Here is a 20,723-nt window from a genome sequence, read left to right as displayed (position 1 = left end):
AAATGTCAAATTTTGACATGTCATAAAAATGGCAGAAAACAACATATTGTAGCTTGTAGAGTCGCTACATAGTGAATAAAGTGGAAATAAAGGCCAAAAACGGCCAAGAACATCATAATTTTGTATGTCCAAAAAATGGCCACAAAGGCAATAGTATAGTATGTCGAAAAATGTCAAATTTTGACATGTCATAAAAATGGCAGAAAACAACATATTATAGCTTGTAGAGTCGCCACATAGTGAATAAAGTGGAAATAAAGGCCAAAACGGCCAAAAACATCATAATTTTGCATGTCCAAAAAATGGCCACAAAGGCAATAGTATAGTATGTCGAAAAATGTCAAAATTTGACATGTCATAAAAATGGCAGAAAACAACATATTGTAGCTTGTAGAGTCGCCACATAGTGAATAAAGTGGAAATAAAGGCCAAAAATGGCCAAGAACATCATAATTTTGTATGTCCAAAAAATGGCCACAAAGGCAATAGTATAGTATGTCGAAAAATGTCAAATTTTGACATGTCATAAAATGGCAGAAAACAACATATTATAGCTTGTAGAGTCGCCACATAGTGAATAAAGTGGAAATAAAGGCCAAAAACGTCCAAAAACATCATAATTTTGCATGTCCAAAAAATGGCCACAAAGGCAATAGTATAGTATGTCGAAAAATGTCAAAATTTGACATGTCATAAAAATGGCAGAAAACAACATATTGTAGCTTGTAGAGTCGCTACATAGTGAATAAAGTGGAAATAAAGGCCAAAACGGCCAAGAACATCATAATTTTGTATGTCCAAAAATGGCCACAAAGGCAATAGTATAGTATGTCGAAAAATGTCAAATTTTGACATGTCATAAAAATGGCAGAAAACAACATATTGTAGCTTGTAGAGTCGCTACATAGTGAATAAAGTGGAAATAAAGGCCAAAACGGCCAAGAACATCATAATTTTGTATGTCCAAAAATGGCCACAAAGGCAATAGTATAGTATGTCGAAAAATGTCAAATTTTGACATGTCATAAAAATGGCAGAAAACAACATATTATAGCTTGTAGAGTCGCCACATAGTGAATAAAGTGGAAATAAAGGCCAAAAACGGCCAAAAACATCATAATTTTGCATGTCCAAAAAATGGCCACAAAGGCAATAGTATAGTATGTCGAAAAATGTCAAAATTTGACATGTCATAAAAATGGCAGAAAACAACATATTGTAGCTTGTAGAGTCGCCACATAGTGAATAAAGTGGAAATAAAGGCCAAAAACGGCCAAAAACATCATAATTTTGCATGTCCAAAAAATGGCCACAAAGGCAATAGTATAGTATGTCGAAAAATGTCAAAATTTGATATGTCATAAAAATGGCAGAAAACAACATATTGTAGCTTGTAGAGTCGCTACATAGTGAATAAAGTGGAAATAAAGGCCAAAAACGGCCAAGAACATCATAATTTTGTATGTCCAAAAAATGGCCACAAAGGCAATAGTATAGTATGTCGAAAAATGTCAAATTTTGACATGTCATAAAAATGGCAGAAAACAACATATTGTAGCTTGTAGAGTCGCCACATAGTGAATAAAGTGGAAATAAAGGCCAAAACGAAAAACATCATAATTTTGCATGTCCAAAAAATGGCCACAAAGGCAATAGTATAGTATGTCGAAAAATGTCAAAATTTGACATGTCATAAAAATGGCAGAAAACAACATATTGTAGCTTGTAGAGTCGCCACATAGTGAATAAAGTGGAAATAAAGGCCAAAAACGGCCAAAAACATCATAATTTTGCATGTCCAAAAAAATGGCCACAAAGGCAATAGTATAGTATGGCGAAAAATGTCAAAATTTGACATGTCATAAAAATGGCAGAAAACAACATATTGTAGCTTGTAGAGTCGCCACATAGTGAATAAAGTGGAAATAAAGGCCAAAAATGGCGAAAAACATCATAATTTTGTATGTCCAAAAAATGGCCACAAAGGCAATAGTATAGTATGTTGAAAAACTTCAAATTTTGACATGTCATAAAAATGGCAGAAAACAACATATTGTAGCTTGTAGAGTCGCTACATAGTGAATAAAGTGGAAATAAAGGCCAAAAACGGCCAAGAACATCATAATTTTGTATGTCCAAAAAATGGCCACAAAGGCAATAGTATAGTATGTCGAAAAATGTCAAATTTTGACATGTCATAAAAATGGCAGAAAACAACATATTATAGCTTGTAGAGTCGCCACATAGTGAATAAAGTGGAAATAAAGGCCAAAAACGGCCAAAAACATCATAATTTTGCATGTCCAAAAAATGGCCACAAAGGCAATAGTATAGTATGTCGAAAAATGTCAAAATTTGACATGTCATAAAAATGGCAGAAAACAACATATTATAGCTTGTAGAGACGCGTCATATTATGGTATGTTCTAAGAAAATGCCAGAAATGTCATAAATGGCATCAACAAATTTTATCGGCCCCTAATAAATACAACATAGAGAGCAGCTGGATAAGAGATGAGTGATGTGTTGTCGTATTTAAAAAGACTCCCATCTAAAGTCTGACTTTTGAATCACTGATCTTATCAACGTGTTTTTAAAGTCATGTAAAGTGGAGAATTTGAGTTTTCCACTGATGTCAGATTTGCCCCTTTAAAACGTTCAGTCGCTCCGCAGTGAACGTGGTTACATCATCAATTCCTGCGCATTGATTGGCCATAGAAACCACGTTGTTCCGTCCACTGAGCCAATCAGCGAGGGCTGTGAAGGCTCCTGTGTCCCGATTGGATGACGCCTCCAGCGTCCATGTTTTTCCCGGAAATTTGAACACACGGAGGAAAAACGAGACGCAGCACGAGTGTTTGTTTACAGGAAAACATACCCAAAAAAACAGCATATTAGCAAAACAGAGCTCAGCAAAAAGCGAGAACAAGATGTGAAGATGACGGTGAACAGCTGAAGAGACGCTGCAGCTGATCCTCGTCACAAACAGCTGATGCAGCAGCAGGAGGAGGACAGGCAGGACACAGACCAGTTTGGAGACATTAGCTGATGTTTGGTGAGTGACTTATTTTTTACGGTGTACTTAAAGTGAATCTCTTTGAACGACTGTCGGGTGAATTAAATGTGCGCCACACTGACGATGCCTGCTGCTCAGCCCGGATATATTTGTTCACCAAAGTGACTGATGTGTTTTGTATTTTATAGGAAACTGCGGCGTCTCCAAAACTGAGCGAAACGACAGGCGCTGTGAGCCGCTGCAAGGGTAAGATTTAAAGAAAACAGCTGAATGCACTGTGCTGAATGGGATCAGTATGTGTATCGGCCAATATGTCTGTGCAGTATTAACACCACAGCGTAGTACTGATTGTACTTTTGTGTTTTCAGCTGCTGGAAGCGAGGAGAGCTGTCTCTGCCGAGGAAGAAAAGGATGTTTGGAGAGGGATCACATCAGACATGACATTAGATGAGGAACACACCGCAGAAGGCTGCGTTTTGGGCCACCCTGAGACAGACCGGCACCGACTGCAAACGACCCCGAAGCAACAAAGAGACATTTCAAGCATCTCATGAAATAAAAAACAATAATAAATAAAGCTTCATATTTTCAGTATTTTCCTGGCAAATGTGTCTTTTTCTCAATGAACTGATATTGTGACAGGTGTCTTCAGTAACTAAATAATAATATTAATAATAATAAATATAGTAATATATTTATATTATATTGTTATTATTATTATATGAATAATAAATATAATAATAATAATAATATATCGACATATTATTATAATATAATATGAATAATCATATAATATTGATAATAATATATTAATATATAATAATAATAATAATAATAATGATAATAAACTATTATATTATATTTAGCACGCAAAACAATATATATATATATAACTTATAAGGGTCATATAGTGTTGAAACAGAAAATTCAGTGCATTTTTGAAAAGTTGACTGATAAATGAGTCCGCCAATAATCGAACTGAAAACTTCTGATCAAAAAAATATCGGCAGCGACGTCTGTCGAAACTCGACTGATATATGTCAGGCCGATAAAGGCCACCCCCACCCCCCCATAACCCCCACACGCCCCCCTCTGTCGGAAGCGAGCAACTGCACCCTTTTTTTTTTCTCTCAAACTTTATTGAAAATGTTCAACATGTACATTTTTGATTATTTATTTTTCTTATATAAAAAAGACTATAAAACAATTTATTTATTACTTTATTAATAATAAAAAATTCAGAAAAAAGTTAAATAAAATCCAATTTCTTTCCAATTGTTCAGTTTTAAATCTTTATTAGTTATAAAATATGTATACAAAATGTATATAATATGTACATGAATGTGTATATAATAATATTTTATGTCTGTAATGTTTGATAAAAATGCAAAAAAGTTTAAAACTGGAGGAATTATTTTAGATAAATGAATTTAAAAAGGAGTGCAAGACAACAGTTTTATCAGCAAAGTACTTTATTCGTTTTTACATCAAGTGTCAGAGGAAGCACAACAAAAACCATAATATCCCACTTTCCTGGGATATAACAGCACAGGACGGTGTGGATTTTTGTCATCTGTAGATGTAAGAACTTGAGTTAAAAAGCTTTAGTTTTTAATTAAAAACTCCTTCAACTTCAACGCTCTTCCGAGTAAATACTTATCGCTCCGGTTTTGGTTGTTTTTCTTCATGGAGATCTTCTTCATGCTTCGTGCATGATGCTTCAAATAGTTTCCTCTCGTCAGTCACCCGTGGCATCAATAAAACAGACCATTACTGTGGCAGTAGGAGAATAAAATAAATCACATGACATTGTCGGTAACTCAAAAGACATTCCAACTATTTCAGCCTAAACTCTCTATATTCCTGTAAATGATCAGCGTTCAGCTTATCATTACCTGTATGCTACTTGTTAAGCTAACGTGAGGTAAAGCACCTCGTGTGTGGTTGCTCGAGGCCTGAGGTCGGGATTAAAACGCACAGGAACAGGACACTAACCTGTGCAAATAACAACGCCCCGAAAACGGTCAAAAAGCTCAATAAATCGCTTCAAAGTCTTATTTAGCTCGGTATTGTTACCTTAGCTCCGTCGTGTTCGTCGCTTCCTTGTTGTGAACGCGTGGTGACGTGTTTCCGGTGACGTGTATCCGGAAGGGCGTGTCTTCCACGTGCCGTCTTCAGCTAGAAAATGCAATTTAATCCTATTCAACTTTTCTGCATCATATCCTAACTCCTTGTCTTTCCTGCAACCTCCAGTCTCTTTATCCAGCTTCATGTTTTCAGCCTTTAAAGTGTCAGCTGAGATTTGAACCAGCGACCTCAGGATCACCAATCACCTGATTTATCCACTGAGCCAATCCTCCAGATACCATTTCATTTTTTCAACATTCAATTTAGCTCCGTGTCAGTAGTGTCATCTGTCAAAAACTTGATTGATATATGTGTCAGGCCGATAATCAGCTAAGTTCTTGGTAGGGAAAATTCAGTATATGAAAATTCAGAGAATTGAGTGTTTTTAACTCTGGATGACACACTTAATTATGATCTTTTTAGGATATTCTGGACAACGTATATCCTATGACTTTTTCATGATCTTGTCGACACCATAGTATATTATGAAGTATTATTAAGTTTTTTAACATACTATTCTGACTTTGTGAAAAAAAAAATTAAAATGTCAGTGTGGCATGCTGAAAAACTGTTAGAATTCATGGTATAGTTTGTCAAAAAAATGTATAGTATTCTATGACACAATAAGTTTTTTAGTATGTCTACTATAAAATATTATTATACTTTATACTTTATACTATAGTTAAGCATGGCGTATTATAGCGTCAGAAAAAAGGTTAAAAAACATCATATGCTACAAAAAAGTGTACAGTATAGTGTTTAAAAAAATCATTATTGTGTTTTGAAAAAACAATTTAAAAAATCAAAGTATATTATGTCAAAAGAAACTGTTAGTCGTAGCATTGTATGTCAAAATAAAGAATTAACAGGTGTCAAACTGTGTATTTCCATAAATGGCCAACAGGTGGAGCCAGATCCTTAAAAATACAGGTTTATTTCATCACTGAACTGTTGGAAGCTGAAATACAAGTATACAAGTAACATTTTAGTGGTCCACGCCTTCCATACCAACCAAAATACAAAGTGCGGAGGAACGGACCAATGTTGTGCTTTTAAACAAACAAGCAGTTACAATGTACACAGGTGGTAATTAGATCAATAATAATAATAATAATGTGTAAAACAGACTTAAAAAAAAAATGTAAAAGGCCACAACAATATAACACTGAGAGGCACAGAAGCCTTTTATCTCCTCGCCATTCATAAACAAGAAACGCACACTTAAAAACTACTTCTGATGAAAACTTAACTTCCATGAGAACATGTTTCAGTGAGAAATGTGTCCGGCTCCAGAAATCCAAACAATGACATTTAAAAAGTCGTCTAATCTCACATACAAATGGCATTTCTTCTGTCACTAATGAATTTTTCTTTTTGCTGCGTTCAAAAAAATAAATTGTGGCAAAATGTGTTTATCAGGAAGACACAGGAACGGTAAAAACTTTAACATGTGGGTTGAAAATCTAGACTGAAAACATAACTTCTGTTTCTGTCTGTTGAATTGAGAAAAACTGAAGTGATGTTTTCAGATAAAACCAAAAACACTCACGCAGGTACAACTTTATCTAAAACTACAAACAAACATCGCTCTCTAAGACAACGAAAATACAGCTGTTAGTGGCCCAGGTTACTGATTAAAACATTGTCTTTAGGATTCGGTCAGTCCTTACATTCTCTTACAATTTATCGATTTGTCATGAGGACGTTAAAATCACTATGACCCGGGTCATGACTGTAAGTAACTCGCCGGGGAGCAAATTGACTCACACACGGCACATTAATTAGCCACGTAACGGGTCGTGACCTCCCTTCAAAGTTCATAATTTTCCCATGTTGTCTTCATGTATTTGGCCTGATCAGAGTTAAAGAGCTGCAAAAGTTCAGAGTGAAGTCATTAAAAAAAACAAACAAAGTCTCATTGAGGATCAGTTTACAAACGAATGGTTAAATTTACCAGTTAATGTTGACGGTCTGAGCACCAGAATCTAAGAGCCTCATAATAAAATGTAAGACTTTATTGACACACCCCTTAATTTGCTTATGATTTCTAAGGATTGTGACTGATCTAAAGGAAGTGTGAGGACTTTACATAACATCAAAAAACATTATCGCCATCTAACACTATCATTTCTTCAAACAATTTTGTGAAAAAGAAAAAAAAGAACACTTTATGAATGAGGCTCTAAGTTGCTTTGTGTGCAGACCGTCTTCATTAAATCTGCTCGGACTCAAGATTTGTGATATCAGGGAAAATGTAAAACCTTGAAGAATGTCGTCTTCTTCATGACGCGTCCACTACAGCTGATTTTTATACACTTTTGGTTTAGTTTTGCTCGTCGAGTTGCACTCTGCTTTTCAATTCATCTCAGGGAGCAAACCTGTTTGATCGATGGCATCAAGTTCACACGGTGCTGCTGAGTTTGAAGGAAAACAAATATTCAGTAACGTTTCAGCTTACATTGCTGGCTGGATGAGACAAGTTTCTACTGTACACTGGAGAAGACTAAAGTCCTCTAGTCTTCTGTGCCGTCTCTGCTCCATCGGAGATTGTTGTGGAGAAGCAGGTTCTCCCCTGACAGGTAAAGACAGGCAGAGCGTTGGAGGGCGGGGTCGTCTAATCTACGTCTACTGAAGGTTCTGCTGGAGATTTTAGATCATGGCCGTTGTAGCAAATGAGGCTGCAGCGCCCAGCGCCAAACCGAGGGACAAGAAGAAGGCCATGATGGCCCCCGCCGTCTCTGCCTCATGCTGCGAAACCTTCCTGTGAGGAGAAAGCAGAGGGACAACATTATTTAGGAAGGAGTTTCAACATTAAATATTACGGTGTTAGATGAGGATAACAGTTCATCGTTAGGAGACACGCTTCTTCGTTTTCTTTCCAAGAGTAGGGTGAAAAGAGGTCTTCTCATCGTTTTGTGCAAGCGTGTTTTGAGTTTTATCATTTGATTTATATTTTGATCTGTTTTTACCTCCTATTACAAGGTGCATACAGATTCAACATAACAAACAAGGAAATGGTGAGTTTTACAGGTGCTGGTACGAGTGCTTTTGAGCTTGAAAGCGAGTCGGGCTTTTTCGAGTCGGCATTTTCTTTATGCTAAGCTCGGCCAGTCGCCTCCGCCTCCCAGACCACCATTTAAAACGAGTGCTACTCTGTTGGAGTAGCACTCGTTTTAAACGGTGCATCACTGCATCGCTCAAACGTTGTTGTGTTCAAGGTGGACAAACATTGATTCAGTAGAACCAAAAATAGTCATTTTTATTCCACACGTTTTTCTTTCTTGCCAAAACCCGGCGCCTACATTACCCACAATGCAACTCAACAGCCAATAATTCAGTCAGAGATTTGGGTGTGCCAGAAGAGGCTTTAAACAGCTTTTTCCACGTTACGCAGCAGAGCTCCTCAACACCTGTTAATACACTTTCATGTGTAAAATCGGTGGAGTTCCCCTTTAATGGACTTGAGAGTGGACTCAATCTTCTCGTCTCAATCTCAGAAAGACAACAAACAGGAGACTTCCACGGTCATTTGCCAAACTAATACTCATCAGTGTTCGAACTGGAAGCAAGACGTGAACAGTGACTGACCTTTCTGGCATCCGCTCCACACCGACTCTGTCGTCTGTCAGCAGCTGACTAACAGCTGACATTTACTGACCCAACATAGTTTTCACGGCGGCTCCTCGTGAGGAAAATCGAGTATTTTTATATATCGATTCAGCTATTATACTAAACCATTTAATGTAGCGAATGAGGGTAAACCGCCTGCAGTGTAACAGGCAAGCTCACAGTCTCGATCGATCAATGTAGATACGGTTCATAAGTTAAAAATTAATATGAGCAGCGAGATATTTATGTGGCTTAAACAGCTGTCTATGCAGATGCGTTGACTTAAAAATAGGGCCGTCAAACGATTCATTTTTAAAATCACAATTAATCGCTGAATTTATATTTTTAATCGCAACTAATCACATTTTTTAATCGCATGTTTGCAATAACATGATTTTGCATTTCAAAACAGTTTTGAAGTCCATGTTGATATTGAGATCACCAGGCTGCTTGACTGAGAATCAAATGACAGCAGGTCCTGAATGACGGTAAGGCGTGAGACCGGTCGACCTGAGGTCGTCCCTTTGACCCGAGTCTTTCACAAAGTTGACTGGTCTGCAGTCAGTTGCCACCAGTTTAGCTCAGCTCATAGGTGTAGTAATATCAAGACTGTTTAGGGACCCAAATATGCAGAAATTTTCAAATACTATGAGTGAAAATAACATTTATACTGCATGCAAAAAACTGGATGGTTTTTGCCCCAAACTGTGCAGGATTAGCAAAAAGAGGGCATGTCTGTGGAGGAGACTCGTGAGTACCTAAAAACCGATTTTATTCAGATATCTGAGGTCAGAGGTCAGGGGACCCCTGTGAAATGGCCATAATGTTTTTCATTTTTTGCAATATTTATCCCCCTTCCTAAGAAGCTAGCATGACAAACTCAGCCTGGCGCAGCTTCGGAAAGACAGGAATGTTGCCTGGGACAGCCCCCAATTATCACAATAAAAAAAATTAAACAATAAAACTAATTTCTTTACGGTGAACAGTGTGTCTGTGTGCAGCTCTTACTTGGGTCCGAAACACATGCAGAGACTGGCCAGGTATCCGTTGGAGAAGGAGAAGAAGATCATGAAGATGATGTACCAGGCGTCGTGGGCAAACAACACAGGGAGGTAGCGACGAGGCTGGACGTTGCACAGCATGAAGAGAGGGACGAAGATGATCCGCATGCCCACCAGGACGGGAAGCCACATACTGTCTTTACCCGGCTGGACACGGACAACACACACAACATCAGACAAAGGACACACTTCAATTTGTAATAATGACACTGTAACACACTTTTACTCACACAGACTGTAAACACACATGAGTAGAGTATTTGAGTGCCTGTACTGATCACTGTGGGTGCTTTTGTTTTAGGTTTTAGTTTAAAAACATTACGGATTAAAGGACTGGGGGTCAGTGGAAATAGTCTGGATCCTAATCAGTGTCACCTAAGGGCCTGTGTCCACCTAACATTTATTTCTCAGCCCAGGCATTTGTTCCCTATGAGGAGCGAGCATCTGGCGAGCATGCGGCCACCTCGAGAAAAAGCGCCGCGCCTGGAGTCTTTTTTCAGAGCACTCCACTTTTAAAAAAAAATCTCTTAACTCTTCAGAAGGGCGCTGGTGATGTCACCGCTTTTAGGCTGCTGTCAGAACAGCAACAGAGAAGTGTGTGTGGGAGCAGATCGGTCGGAGGACACTGGTGTATGTTGTGCCTTCATCACCGAATGGCTGTTAGCTTGTTTTGACTCATGCAGTCAAACTTCTATTAACTTAGTGTCACGTTATCTTACTAGCTCGTGCCAATGCCACCATATAGTCATAGAAACAAAACCCATGCACATAGCGTCGATTGAAAAAAAAAGAACTGGGAACGCTCTTTCACGAAGCGCTGGGATGAAGCTCTCCCCAGCGCTCCCTGCCACTACTTTTCTTCTGAGGAAAAACGCAAGGTGGACTGGACACAGGCCCTAATGATGGGAAATAAGCTCATATGATCTTGCAGCAGCTGACTGGTGTTATCTGCTCTCGTACCAGGCAGCTGCATTCCAGTGCAGGTCAGACCGGCTTAACTAACTGTACTCAGTTTGTACAGAGTGAATTGATTTGATTTGATTATTTCCTCTGGATCGCAGGAAATTAGACATTTAACAGTCAAAAGAGGAAAAAGCATTCACACTGAGGTCAAATTAGACATGAGTCCCAACTGGTGAACCACCCACCAGACCTGCTGGAGATATTATGGACCAAAAACATAATCAATTAACGCTCTTAGCAGAAAAAATATATGCCTTAATGACGACGGACACCAGCTGTGTAGCAGCGCCGCGGGCTTCTTAGCAGTTCAACAACTTTCAAACTGCATCATTTGTCCACATGTGTATATAAGAGAAGAGGGAGTAAACCTTCAAACACCACCGTCACTCTTCACTGAACCCTCAAACCACTTCCTTTACACAAAATACACACGCCTTTCTCCAAAATAAACCTCTGATCTCAGCAACAAAACTTGTCTCCTTTCTTTTTTCCCCAAAGTCTTCGCGGCTGATGTTTTTCCAGTCACGACTCAGTGATTTATTCGTGTGTAAACATTTCATGCAGCCAAAGGCTTCCATTAAAGTGTCAACAAGTGTGTCTGTTCTTTGCCTGCCAGACAACAGCAGATCGCACTAAATATTTCGATGCAATCATTTTAAAAGGCAAACGTATTTATAAACCAGAGTGCTGTGTCTCAATAGATTTGGTGATGGGTGAGGTAGCAAAGTTCAACATTGGTCACCATCTTCACTACAAACTGGTACATTTTAACACTTTTAACAAGATGTTAGTAGCAGCAAACATATAAGCCATCCTGGGACTATCAGGCACTTTTATGATTAAATTTCACCTAAATAGGTCCACTTAACCTGCAGGAACATTGACAAAAAATCAGGACCAAATGTGATCTAATGAACCCACAGAGGAAGCCCAAACCTCCACATAAGGTTAGAAAGACCGAGCTGTCTGTAAAACGTGTTATTTGTGTTTTTATCGTTACTGACCCACATACAGACGGCCGTCAGACTCCTGCCGGCCCAGTCCATCAAGTTAAAGAGGAGGAAACATGACACAGGGATGAAGTAAGTTTCTGAAAAGGGAGCAAAACAACAAGCTGTTGTTAACAACAAGACTGCAAATGTCTTTGCTGAAAACCCCCTCTGCACAAAGTCTCTGCACAAAAAGAAACAAATCATCCTTAGAAACAGCTTGAACTACTTTGGATTTTGTTTTGATGATTTCAGTATTTGTACAGGCTGCTCTCACAGCCTCTCATAAATAAAGCCTTGTGCAGTGAAATGTCAGTTCATCTACATAGATCTGCAATGACAACAGTTAAGTCTAATTTAGTACATTTACCTGATAAAAGGTAAAGTATGCAGCATTAGAATAATAATAATAATTACTTTATTTATATAGCACCCTTAAAAACAAATGTCTTAGGGAATAATTAAACATTGACAAACATGCCAAACAGAGAACGGTTCAGAGAAGTCAAACAAAAAGCCAAGAACAAAATGCGTATACAAAAGGTCAACAAGAATGAATCAAAGAAATGGAATAAAAATGATTAAACAGGCAGATCTCGAAAGGCAGTTAAAGTACTAAAATGAATAAAGTTTTAGAGAATATAGGAATAAATTCAGTGAAAGACGCTAAAAATACAAGATAAGAAAAACTAAGAACATTAGTCCACTAATGCAGAACAGAAACAAAAAAAAAATGTGATTATTTTTGCAAACAAATCTTGTCATTGCATTGAGTGGCGATTTTAGTGGTACTGGTAATTTCTTGCTTTTCATTTTTCCTAAAAAAATATTTAAAAAATGATGTAAGTTCCCTTAAATCTGTATTATTACGTGTGATCTGAGGCATCTCTTTAACACCACAACGCTTCATTTATAATTGTATGTTTTTACACATTTTACCAAGAAACTGCAGCTCCTGTAATATGGATTTTGCACTTGACTGTGTTGCATTTTTAATACGATTTTGATCAATTCTGCAGCCCTGAGGTGTTTGAACAGGGACAAAAACTTGGCAGGTCTCCCTATCAGATGTCAGATTATTAAAGTTATTGGCTTTGTACTGATAGAGACGAGACTCACCCCAGGCACCTCCATTTGCTACCATCGACTTCACCTCCACTGTTACGGCTGGGAATGTGCCAATAGTGACGGTGAAGATGAAGCACACTGACAGAGCTATCACCCAGATCTGATGAGACAGCAAAGGAATGGCATAATCAACATAATGTATCATTGTAATCGCTGTCATAAAAGCAAAAGTTGGAAAATGTATAAAGACGTCATTATAAAGTGCTTCAGTTACATTCATTCATCTGTGTTCATATGCAACAGTGAGACAAAAACATCTCACCTGTTTGAAGATGTTAAACACAGACACGGTGGGTTTTGACTCGTCCTCCATCAGACTCACCACCGGTCGCTTCTCTCCTGAACCATCTGAAATACAAAGCGCTCTCTATCATTTCGTTGGTCAGGTGACACACAGCAGTTAAGACCATCATTCCCACACTGGAGTGGGTGTACACACAAGATTTCAATTATTACGTAACATGGGGTTCCCATTACGCCTTCACACGCTAGTAATTAACAGCATGCACTCACACTGGTCGAGTTGTCTCCAAAACACAAACTGAGGCAAACAATCTCAGCGGGTTTGGCCTCTCCGGTCAGTGTGTAGTGAAACAGTAAGAGACAGTAAGGCTACACAGTGACCAGAAATAATCCAAATAAAATGTCTGGCACAAAGTGACTCATCAGACAAATGTTTTATTATGGTGATAGCTTCACCATAATAATAGCTTCCTGCTCTTTTTCTGCACAGTGTTAGTTGACTCCAGTCCAAGCACTTAAAAGGTTGAAATGGACATGAAATTCTCATCCTGCTAAAAGATTACTATTGACAGAAACTTGATAACATTCGGCAGATTAAATTCATTAAGAGCCACCAAACTAACTGAAAGAAGACATTTAAAACAAAATACAAAACCAAAGGCCCTAACATAAACTGTACGTGTTATTAATTGTCACAGCGTGACTAACTGTTTTTGTTGGTGTCATTCAAAGAAAACTACAATAACTGTTCATTTTAGTTTGTTTTTTTTGTCACTGGTTTAGGGCTGCTCCATGATGGCAGAAATAATAATCACAATTATTTTGGTCTCTATTGGTATCGTAATTATTAAGCACAATTACCAGCTGACCGGAGGCTCCCTTTCCTTCATCGACGTGAACTAAACATGTCACAGCCTGGCTGTGACCAGAGAGCTGCACGGGTCTGATCCTGAAGCACTCCTGAAGTGGAACTGCTACGTGTAATACTGCACATGGGACCAATTAGTTCCACAATCTAACCCGTCCTGCTGACACAAGACCTGCTTCTGACCCAAAACCACAAGTCCTACAATTACTGTGCACTGATCAAATAATACAGTTAGGCATGATGTTGAAAGGACACATTATGGGACATTATATACATGTAAAAAAAAAAAAAGTATAATTCGGCAAATACACCACAACGGCATCACTGCAAAAACAAAATGCAGCATAATAAGTTTTTTTGTCTCTATAATCTTGTTTTTATAATCACTGAAAGCCAGAAAGAATACTGAAAATAAATTTTATCCACTGCTCAGTCCTGTACTGTATGTACCTTTATTAAGTAAGTCCATCTTGTTCTCGGCATCAGCAGCGGGTCTGGATACATTACTCTCCATGTAGTACTGGAAAAACTCCTGTTGACAAAAACCATGATGAGGTGTTTCCACTGAGCTGAAGATAAAGGATACAGGAAGCACATCAGGCTCCCTGAGGTGCTATAAATTAACTCGTCATCCATCATGTCGCACACTGATATCAAAATATTAAAAGACTAAACTTTATTTAGCACCTGTCTAAAAGCATTCAACACTTATCTCAAGTTTACAAAGTATTTTCCATAAAGGCACAACTGGAGTAAATACACGTGAAAGGGTTTAAAACAAATACCTCATGATTTAATATACAATTCTTAAAAGAATTTAACTCTGTAAAACAATGTTTATTTTGGAGAAGATGAGGTCTTACCATCCTGGGCAGAGCGAGGTAGGACAGTATGGCCAGGAGAATAACAACACACGCTGTGATGAAGTAACCAAAAGCGCTGTCCTGCAGGGCCGACCCACCTACAAAGAAAAAACACAGAAAATTTAGTGCTCATCATAAGTATTAATTTAACTAATGAGGTTTTCACAGCCTCAGGCAAATGTACTCCTAAATTTCCTTCTTTCAGTTTTCCTCTTCTCAGATTAAGTTTTCAGTTATAGCTGTTGGATTAAATAATCTTCTCTAGAGGCTGAAAGTCAAAAATGAGGAGCCTCTTAAATCTTAGCCTTGATAAACCCCCTCATTAAAAAAGACAACTAAAACTAATGCAGAAACTAATAAAAAATAAACTACACATGTTTTAACCAAATAAAATAAAATGAAACAAGCAAATTCATACTGGATGTGTGGTTTAACTGAATTGAAAATAAAAAACTATTTAAAAAATATGACACAATAATAACTCCAGACAGCACGCAGATATATTTGACAGAAAATAATCCTGAGTGCAAAAAGAAAAAAAAATTCTTAGAGATCAAATGAAAAGAAAGAAGTTACTGTTAATCACTGAACATTTGGCTGACCTTTAACCAAAACAAAATCCTTTAACAGATGGAACAATTTTGGCTGTGAATGTGAATTTCAGACTTTCTCTTCAGCGCAGAAATAAACTTATTTGCTTCAAAGTTTCAGTCACTATTTTATTAGGAGTTGGGATCACAATATTGAGCAAGACATGGGCAGTCTTCTAGAAATGGCAACGTGGTGGACAGGGAACATGTGGTTCTGTTTAGTGCAACAAAACTTTTAACTTGTTATGCACCGGAGCCTCACCTCCTAAACAGTTACTGTACAGCACTGTGTGTTGTGCTGTGATGGTGTTTTGTCCACCTCTTATGTATCTTTATTTCTAATGATACAAGAAGTGTGTGTGAGACATACTGGCCAGAGCGCAGATCATGGAGAAAGCAGCGAAGGCGCCGGCCAATCCCTGTCCACTCATGATGGGAGTGGTGTAAGAGGCAGGCAAGATCCCTGCCAGCCCGAACAGACTGCCCTGAAGAATCGCCCCGAAAGCTGAAACCAGACAAGATCAGATCAAATATTATTTTAAAAGTCACTGTGACACAGAAAAAACACACACACTGCTCCACAGCAACAGGAAAAAAGAAAAGAGAGATGACACAGTTTCTGAAAACAACATGAGCAAATAGTTTTAGATGACTGTTATGCAACTACCATTAACTCACTTTTCACAAAATTGATGCCAACAAAACTTTTTCACATGAACTTGCATCACACAGAGGAATTGCAACAGTCCATAAAGTAACTTTCAGGCTTAACTGACTGCAGAGATCTTCAAATGTGTCCACTAAGAGGAATGTGCCAACGCCAATATCAAAGCTTCAAGGTCACGACGTCCTCCCCTCTGAATCAAACACAACGGGCTGGTTCTCATGAGGACCTGGGGGTCAGGACTGACCCGACAGGGATAAGGAGGCGGGTGAGCTTATCCCTGCTGCTCAGTGAGTTATTGTATATAAACAAACCCAGTGGGATTACAGACTGCGTTCTGAAACTCAGTGTGGTATGAGAATGTTTGTGTGTGTGTGTGTGTGTGTGTGTGTGTGTGTGTGTGTGTGTGTGTGTGTGTGTGTCCGAGAAAGGGAGTGCAGTGGATGCAGATCATGTTTCGACATGTTAAAATAATTAATTGCATGAGTTCATTGTGGAAATGACAAACAGGCAATTCTTGAACTAATGCATGTCAATACAACAGCCCTGCAATAAAAGCCATTAAGGTCAAAAGGTCATTTTGTTCTGTAACTGACTGTTGATTAGTTTTATATAGGTTTGAACTTTCTTTTTGAGTAGGAGGAAAGTCCCTCCCTGCAGTGACTAATGAAGGATGATGTAACAGTGCCCAATGTAACATTTTTCCACCACTGGCCCTTCATATATTTTCAGTGGACCTGCAGCCAAAAAAATAAAGTAACTCTTTTTTTCCATAATTCTGGTGCCTTATTATACACAATATGTACAACAGGTCACATTTAGATTTGGTTGGTTTTCCTTTAATTATTGATATGCAATTTTGATGCACAACATTAAACATTCCAGTTGCTGTTTTCCATATTTTTATTGCATTACAAATGTTGTTTCTATATATTTTAAACTGCAAAGGGTTAAGAGCTATGTGCTGAATTTTAAATAAAAGCCTTGGATTTACAAATGAAACGATTCTCTCAGAAACGCTAGAGGGTGTTGAGTTAAATATATGTATAGATTTATCTATCTTTTTATTTATTTTGATATTTATATATAACATGCAGGGGCTCACTGGATGTTTAAGGTGTTCCGCTCTTATTCCATCTTGTGAGTGGTTCATTGAGTGGAATATGGTGTCAAAATAAAATTAAAATATAAATTGGCACACTGTAGTGCTTGTACAAAATTAAAATGCATTTATGTTTTATGTTGAATTTTAATTTTGCAGATCGCCTTATGTTTTACTGACACTATAGTCTACCCATGCAATAAGCCCTTGATGAGTTGGTTTAACTGTATTATTTCTGATTAGATTATGATCATAAATGGATCATTTTCACCGTCTATGGTTGCTGAAAATCGTGCATCATGCGGAAAAAATAGGAGACATGCCGAATGTCTAGACGAGCAACATATGAGCCATGCAGCTCACGTGTGCTGCACAGCTGTTAACATGGACGCCGAAATGAAAGTAAGAGATTTCAAACATGCGCTGCTCAGATTTGCTTATTTTCTGAGTGCTGGTACTGATGGATGGATACTTCCTCTCAGGAACAGGCTAGCAGGCTGAGAGCGCATACGATAATCATAATCACATGTGTTTCAAAAAATCACAATGCATTTCATCGGCCACATGTCTTAAAAACAATGAAACTGCTTGTATTACAGACTGATCGGCTGTTAGTGGTCCACTGGCCAATTAATTTGACCCACATAAACTTCTCCTGGCATCGGGCCATTGGTTGTCGAACCCAATCCCCTACGGAACAGTGCAGGACTGAGCAGCTCATTTTCGTAGTGGCCAAATGTGGAATTACGACTTCCAGGTCTGTCATGTGACGCCCAAAAAGACTTTGTCCCATAGACATACATTAAGAAAGAGATGTCTGTTAATCAGTGGGTACATTTCTCTGGGCTTCACAGTCTTCACGAAACGATTCTTTTCAGTATCTGAATTTGATCCTCTTGGTCCAATAACATTTCGAAAGTGTAGAGGAGCCACAACATGAAATCATTTTTATCCTCATTCCAGTTTGCTTAACTGCTCAGCCACCATAAGTTTGCGCTTGCTGTTTGGGCCCAATGATGCAGAAAATCTGGGTAATTTCATATTGCAGAAGTCAATCTTTTTTTGGCCTCATGCGCCCATGAGGGACTTTCAGCAGGGCCCTGCCTTTTACACTATATCCAGCTCTCTTTATACATCCATGGTCAAATCCTTAGTTATTTAGTAAAGTATTTAGATACTCACAGTTGATGCAGATGATTTTGATCATAGTGAGGGTGAAGAAGGGCAGGGGGGCCATGTCCACCTTGACGAGCACGGCCGTCAACAGGAAAACCACCAGGATGACCCCCAGGCTGCCAGAGATTCGAAGCTTCTGAGGAATCCTGAGAGTGAAACAACACGGAGAAATTAAATTCGGACTACTTCATATCATGTCTGCTTCCCAAAACACCAGTCGAGATTATAAGCCATACACATAATGGACACTTAGGATGTTAATTCAAAAAATAAATGCAAAAGGTAAAGTCAAATCAAGAAAATGAAAGAAATCTGGTGTTAAAATTAAAATCTTAACATAAATTTAATGTGAGAAAATATCCAAACACTTCTGTTCATCATATAATAGAGATGTTTTCAAAAAAGAAGCGGAAGAATAACCGGAAAGGTTTGCAGGTCTAACTGGAGAAAGAAAGGAGGGGCATATGGTAGACTGGATTACGATTCATTGTTAAACAGAAGTAAAAACAGAAACATTTTGCAATTACAAAGGAAAAAAGGTTACTGCCTTTCAGAGGAAGTTGAGGTCCCTCTGACCCAAAGTGTCAAGTTGAAAATAGTGTGTGTTGTGTTGTGTTGTGATTAACAATGAGCAACCCTTTGCTCATAGAATAAAGGAAACACGCTTTGTGTCTTTTGGAAAGAAAAAGGACAAAAAAAAGGTCAGCAGGAATTAAGTAAGTATGATGATGAAGAGAGAGAGATGCCAGGGGAGATGGGGGGGGGGGGGGTAAAATAGCATTCCTGGATGTGTTTGTGCAGGGAAAGAGTCAGCCGCAGTCAGGGTCCACCCCAGATCTCTCTCAATCCAACTCTGATTAAAGCAAACAAACTGGAGGCACACATTCATACATTCATGTGCCAGGATCATGTTACCTATAGTGGCATGTGGTGACCACCGATAAGCAGGAGGGTGGGCAGGAAGAGAGAGAAAGTAAAAGGTGTGGCCTCAAAAGACTTCCACCTTTCAATTTATTCTCGCGCTCACAATTTCATAGTTTACGCTCTTTTGTAACCAATTTCATGTTTTAGCCTTGTAGTATTAACTCAGAGCTTCCAGTGTACATACTAGACACAAGACTGCATGTTACATAAACCTACATACTGTGTGTGTAACTGTTTGAGTATGGAGCAGGGTGTATACCTCTGGTGCAGGAAGGAGTTGAGGCAGGTGAAAATGAGCAGAGGCACCATGGCGCAGAGTGTCATCAGGCTGTTAAACTTTGCCTCCAGCACAGTGCGTGTATCTCCTCCCTCCATCGTCTTATTTATTGTCTGATTGGGCGAGAGGTCCGCAGGTGACTCCTTCAGCCGACTTGTGAAGTACTACAGAAAAAGAACGGAGGGATGCATATTTATCACGATGGTTATCAGCTTTTGAAACTCAACAGTAACAGTGAATGATAATTCAATCATTATCAAGTCACAATTTTGGGTCAAATGATGTACCTGGCAGAGACAAAATGTTTCACAATGTACAAGCTTTATTTTCTGTAACATTTTAGAATTTTTCCAATTATAGATCCCAAAAGGGTCAATACTGAGAGGTGTGTATCACGTGTGGCTGGATCAATGACATGACCGCCTTGTTTTTGCCCTGGTGAGTATGTTTGAGAATCACTGTCTTTTTATATTGCTATTTTATCTCTAAAGTAACTTTGCATGGATGGATGCAGCACTAGCATCAGGCTACGAGCTAGCTGGCTAACTGTCGCTAGTATTTTCTACCTTCCTCTGTCCAGAGGTGTTCAGGAACACCGCTGAAAACGTGACATACAAAACATAAAAGATCATTGTCTGCCTCTGTTCCTCAAGACTTCCCTCCAGAAACCACAGTTTCTCTGAGTTTTTCAAACTTCTCAGAATTTCTTATATTGTTTTTATATTGTTTATTTTGCTTTTGTTGTTATTTCCCCTTTTGAGGGGGAGAAAAAGTGTTAAAAATGTTAAAACCGAGTTTAAACAGGGTCACAGTTCAGCCACATGTCTGGTCCAGGTCTTCAAGGTACATAATCTCTCAAAGTGGATTTCTAACTTTCCTTTGTCAAAACAAACAAGCACTAAAAGCCCTCTGAGCTCCAACAAAAATTCCCCCCAAGGGTGGGTCAAAAATTAACTCCTCCAGGACAATGAAATTCCACATTTTAAGAAGTTAACTCCTTAAAGCTGAAAAAGAATAGCCAGGGATTAAAGGCTATACCACTGCCATGGAAATCCACCCGTCTGGAGTCAGGTCAGCCATCCTGACTGAAACCAGGTGGTTTTTGGAGGGAAATGTAAACAAA

At 38.5% G+C, this 20,723-nt stretch overlaps 1 protein-coding gene and 2 long non-coding RNA genes across 5 annotated transcripts in view; 1 reads left to right on the top strand and 2 right to left on the bottom strand.

Moving 5' to 3' along the window:
* Positions 1 to 2,323: 2,323 nt before the first annotated feature.
* On the top strand, positions 2,324 to 3,610 carry LOC121955001 (uncharacterized). Its single transcript, XR_006106584.2, has 3 exons — positions 2,324 to 3,055; positions 3,205 to 3,262; positions 3,385 to 3,610. It is a non-coding gene; the product is annotated as an uncharacterized LOC121955001 (long non-coding RNA).
* Positions 3,611 to 4,470: 860 nt separating this feature from the next.
* LOC148187671 (uncharacterized) lies at positions 4,471 to 5,662 on the bottom strand. Its single transcript, XR_015778449.1, has 2 exons — positions 5,093 to 5,662; positions 4,471 to 4,789 (listed from the first exon to the last, which is right to left on the bottom strand). It is a non-coding gene; the product is annotated as an uncharacterized LOC148187671 (long non-coding RNA).
* Positions 5,663 to 6,058: 396 nt separating this feature from the next.
* The window catches only part of LOC121954632 (equilibrative nucleoside transporter 1-like), a 45,507-nt gene continuing 30,842 nt past the window's right edge, over positions 6,059 to 20,723 (bottom strand). For all 3 annotated transcript variants that reach the window (XM_042502269.2, XM_042502267.2, XM_042502268.2), the window contains exons 4-13: positions 19,583 to 19,764; positions 18,406 to 18,545; positions 15,828 to 15,962; positions 14,868 to 14,965; positions 14,455 to 14,536; positions 13,156 to 13,241; positions 12,885 to 12,993; positions 11,781 to 11,866; positions 9,761 to 9,960; positions 6,059 to 7,904 (exon numbers count right to left, since the gene is read on the bottom strand). In XM_042502269.2, coding sequence (XP_042358203.1) covers positions 7,793 to 7,904; positions 9,761 to 9,960; positions 11,781 to 11,866; positions 12,885 to 12,993; positions 13,156 to 13,241; positions 14,455 to 14,536; positions 14,868 to 14,965; positions 15,828 to 15,962; positions 18,406 to 18,545; positions 19,583 to 19,764 — 1,230 coding nt within the window. In that variant the 3' untranslated portion in view covers positions 6,059 to 7,792. The remainder of the gene's footprint in view (positions 7,905 to 9,760; positions 9,961 to 11,780; positions 11,867 to 12,884; positions 12,994 to 13,155; positions 13,242 to 14,454; positions 14,537 to 14,867; positions 14,966 to 15,827; positions 15,963 to 18,405; positions 18,546 to 19,582; positions 19,765 to 20,723) is intronic.

Source organism: Plectropomus leopardus, chromosome 13 (assembly GCF_026936395.1).
Source record: "Plectropomus leopardus strain MGB_pleo_1.0 chromosome 13, ASM2693639v1, whole genome shotgun sequence".
NCBI classification, from domain to species: domain Eukaryota; kingdom Metazoa; phylum Chordata; class Actinopteri; order Perciformes; family Serranidae; genus Plectropomus; species Plectropomus leopardus.
This window is presented reverse-complemented; position numbering and strand designations above follow the sequence as displayed.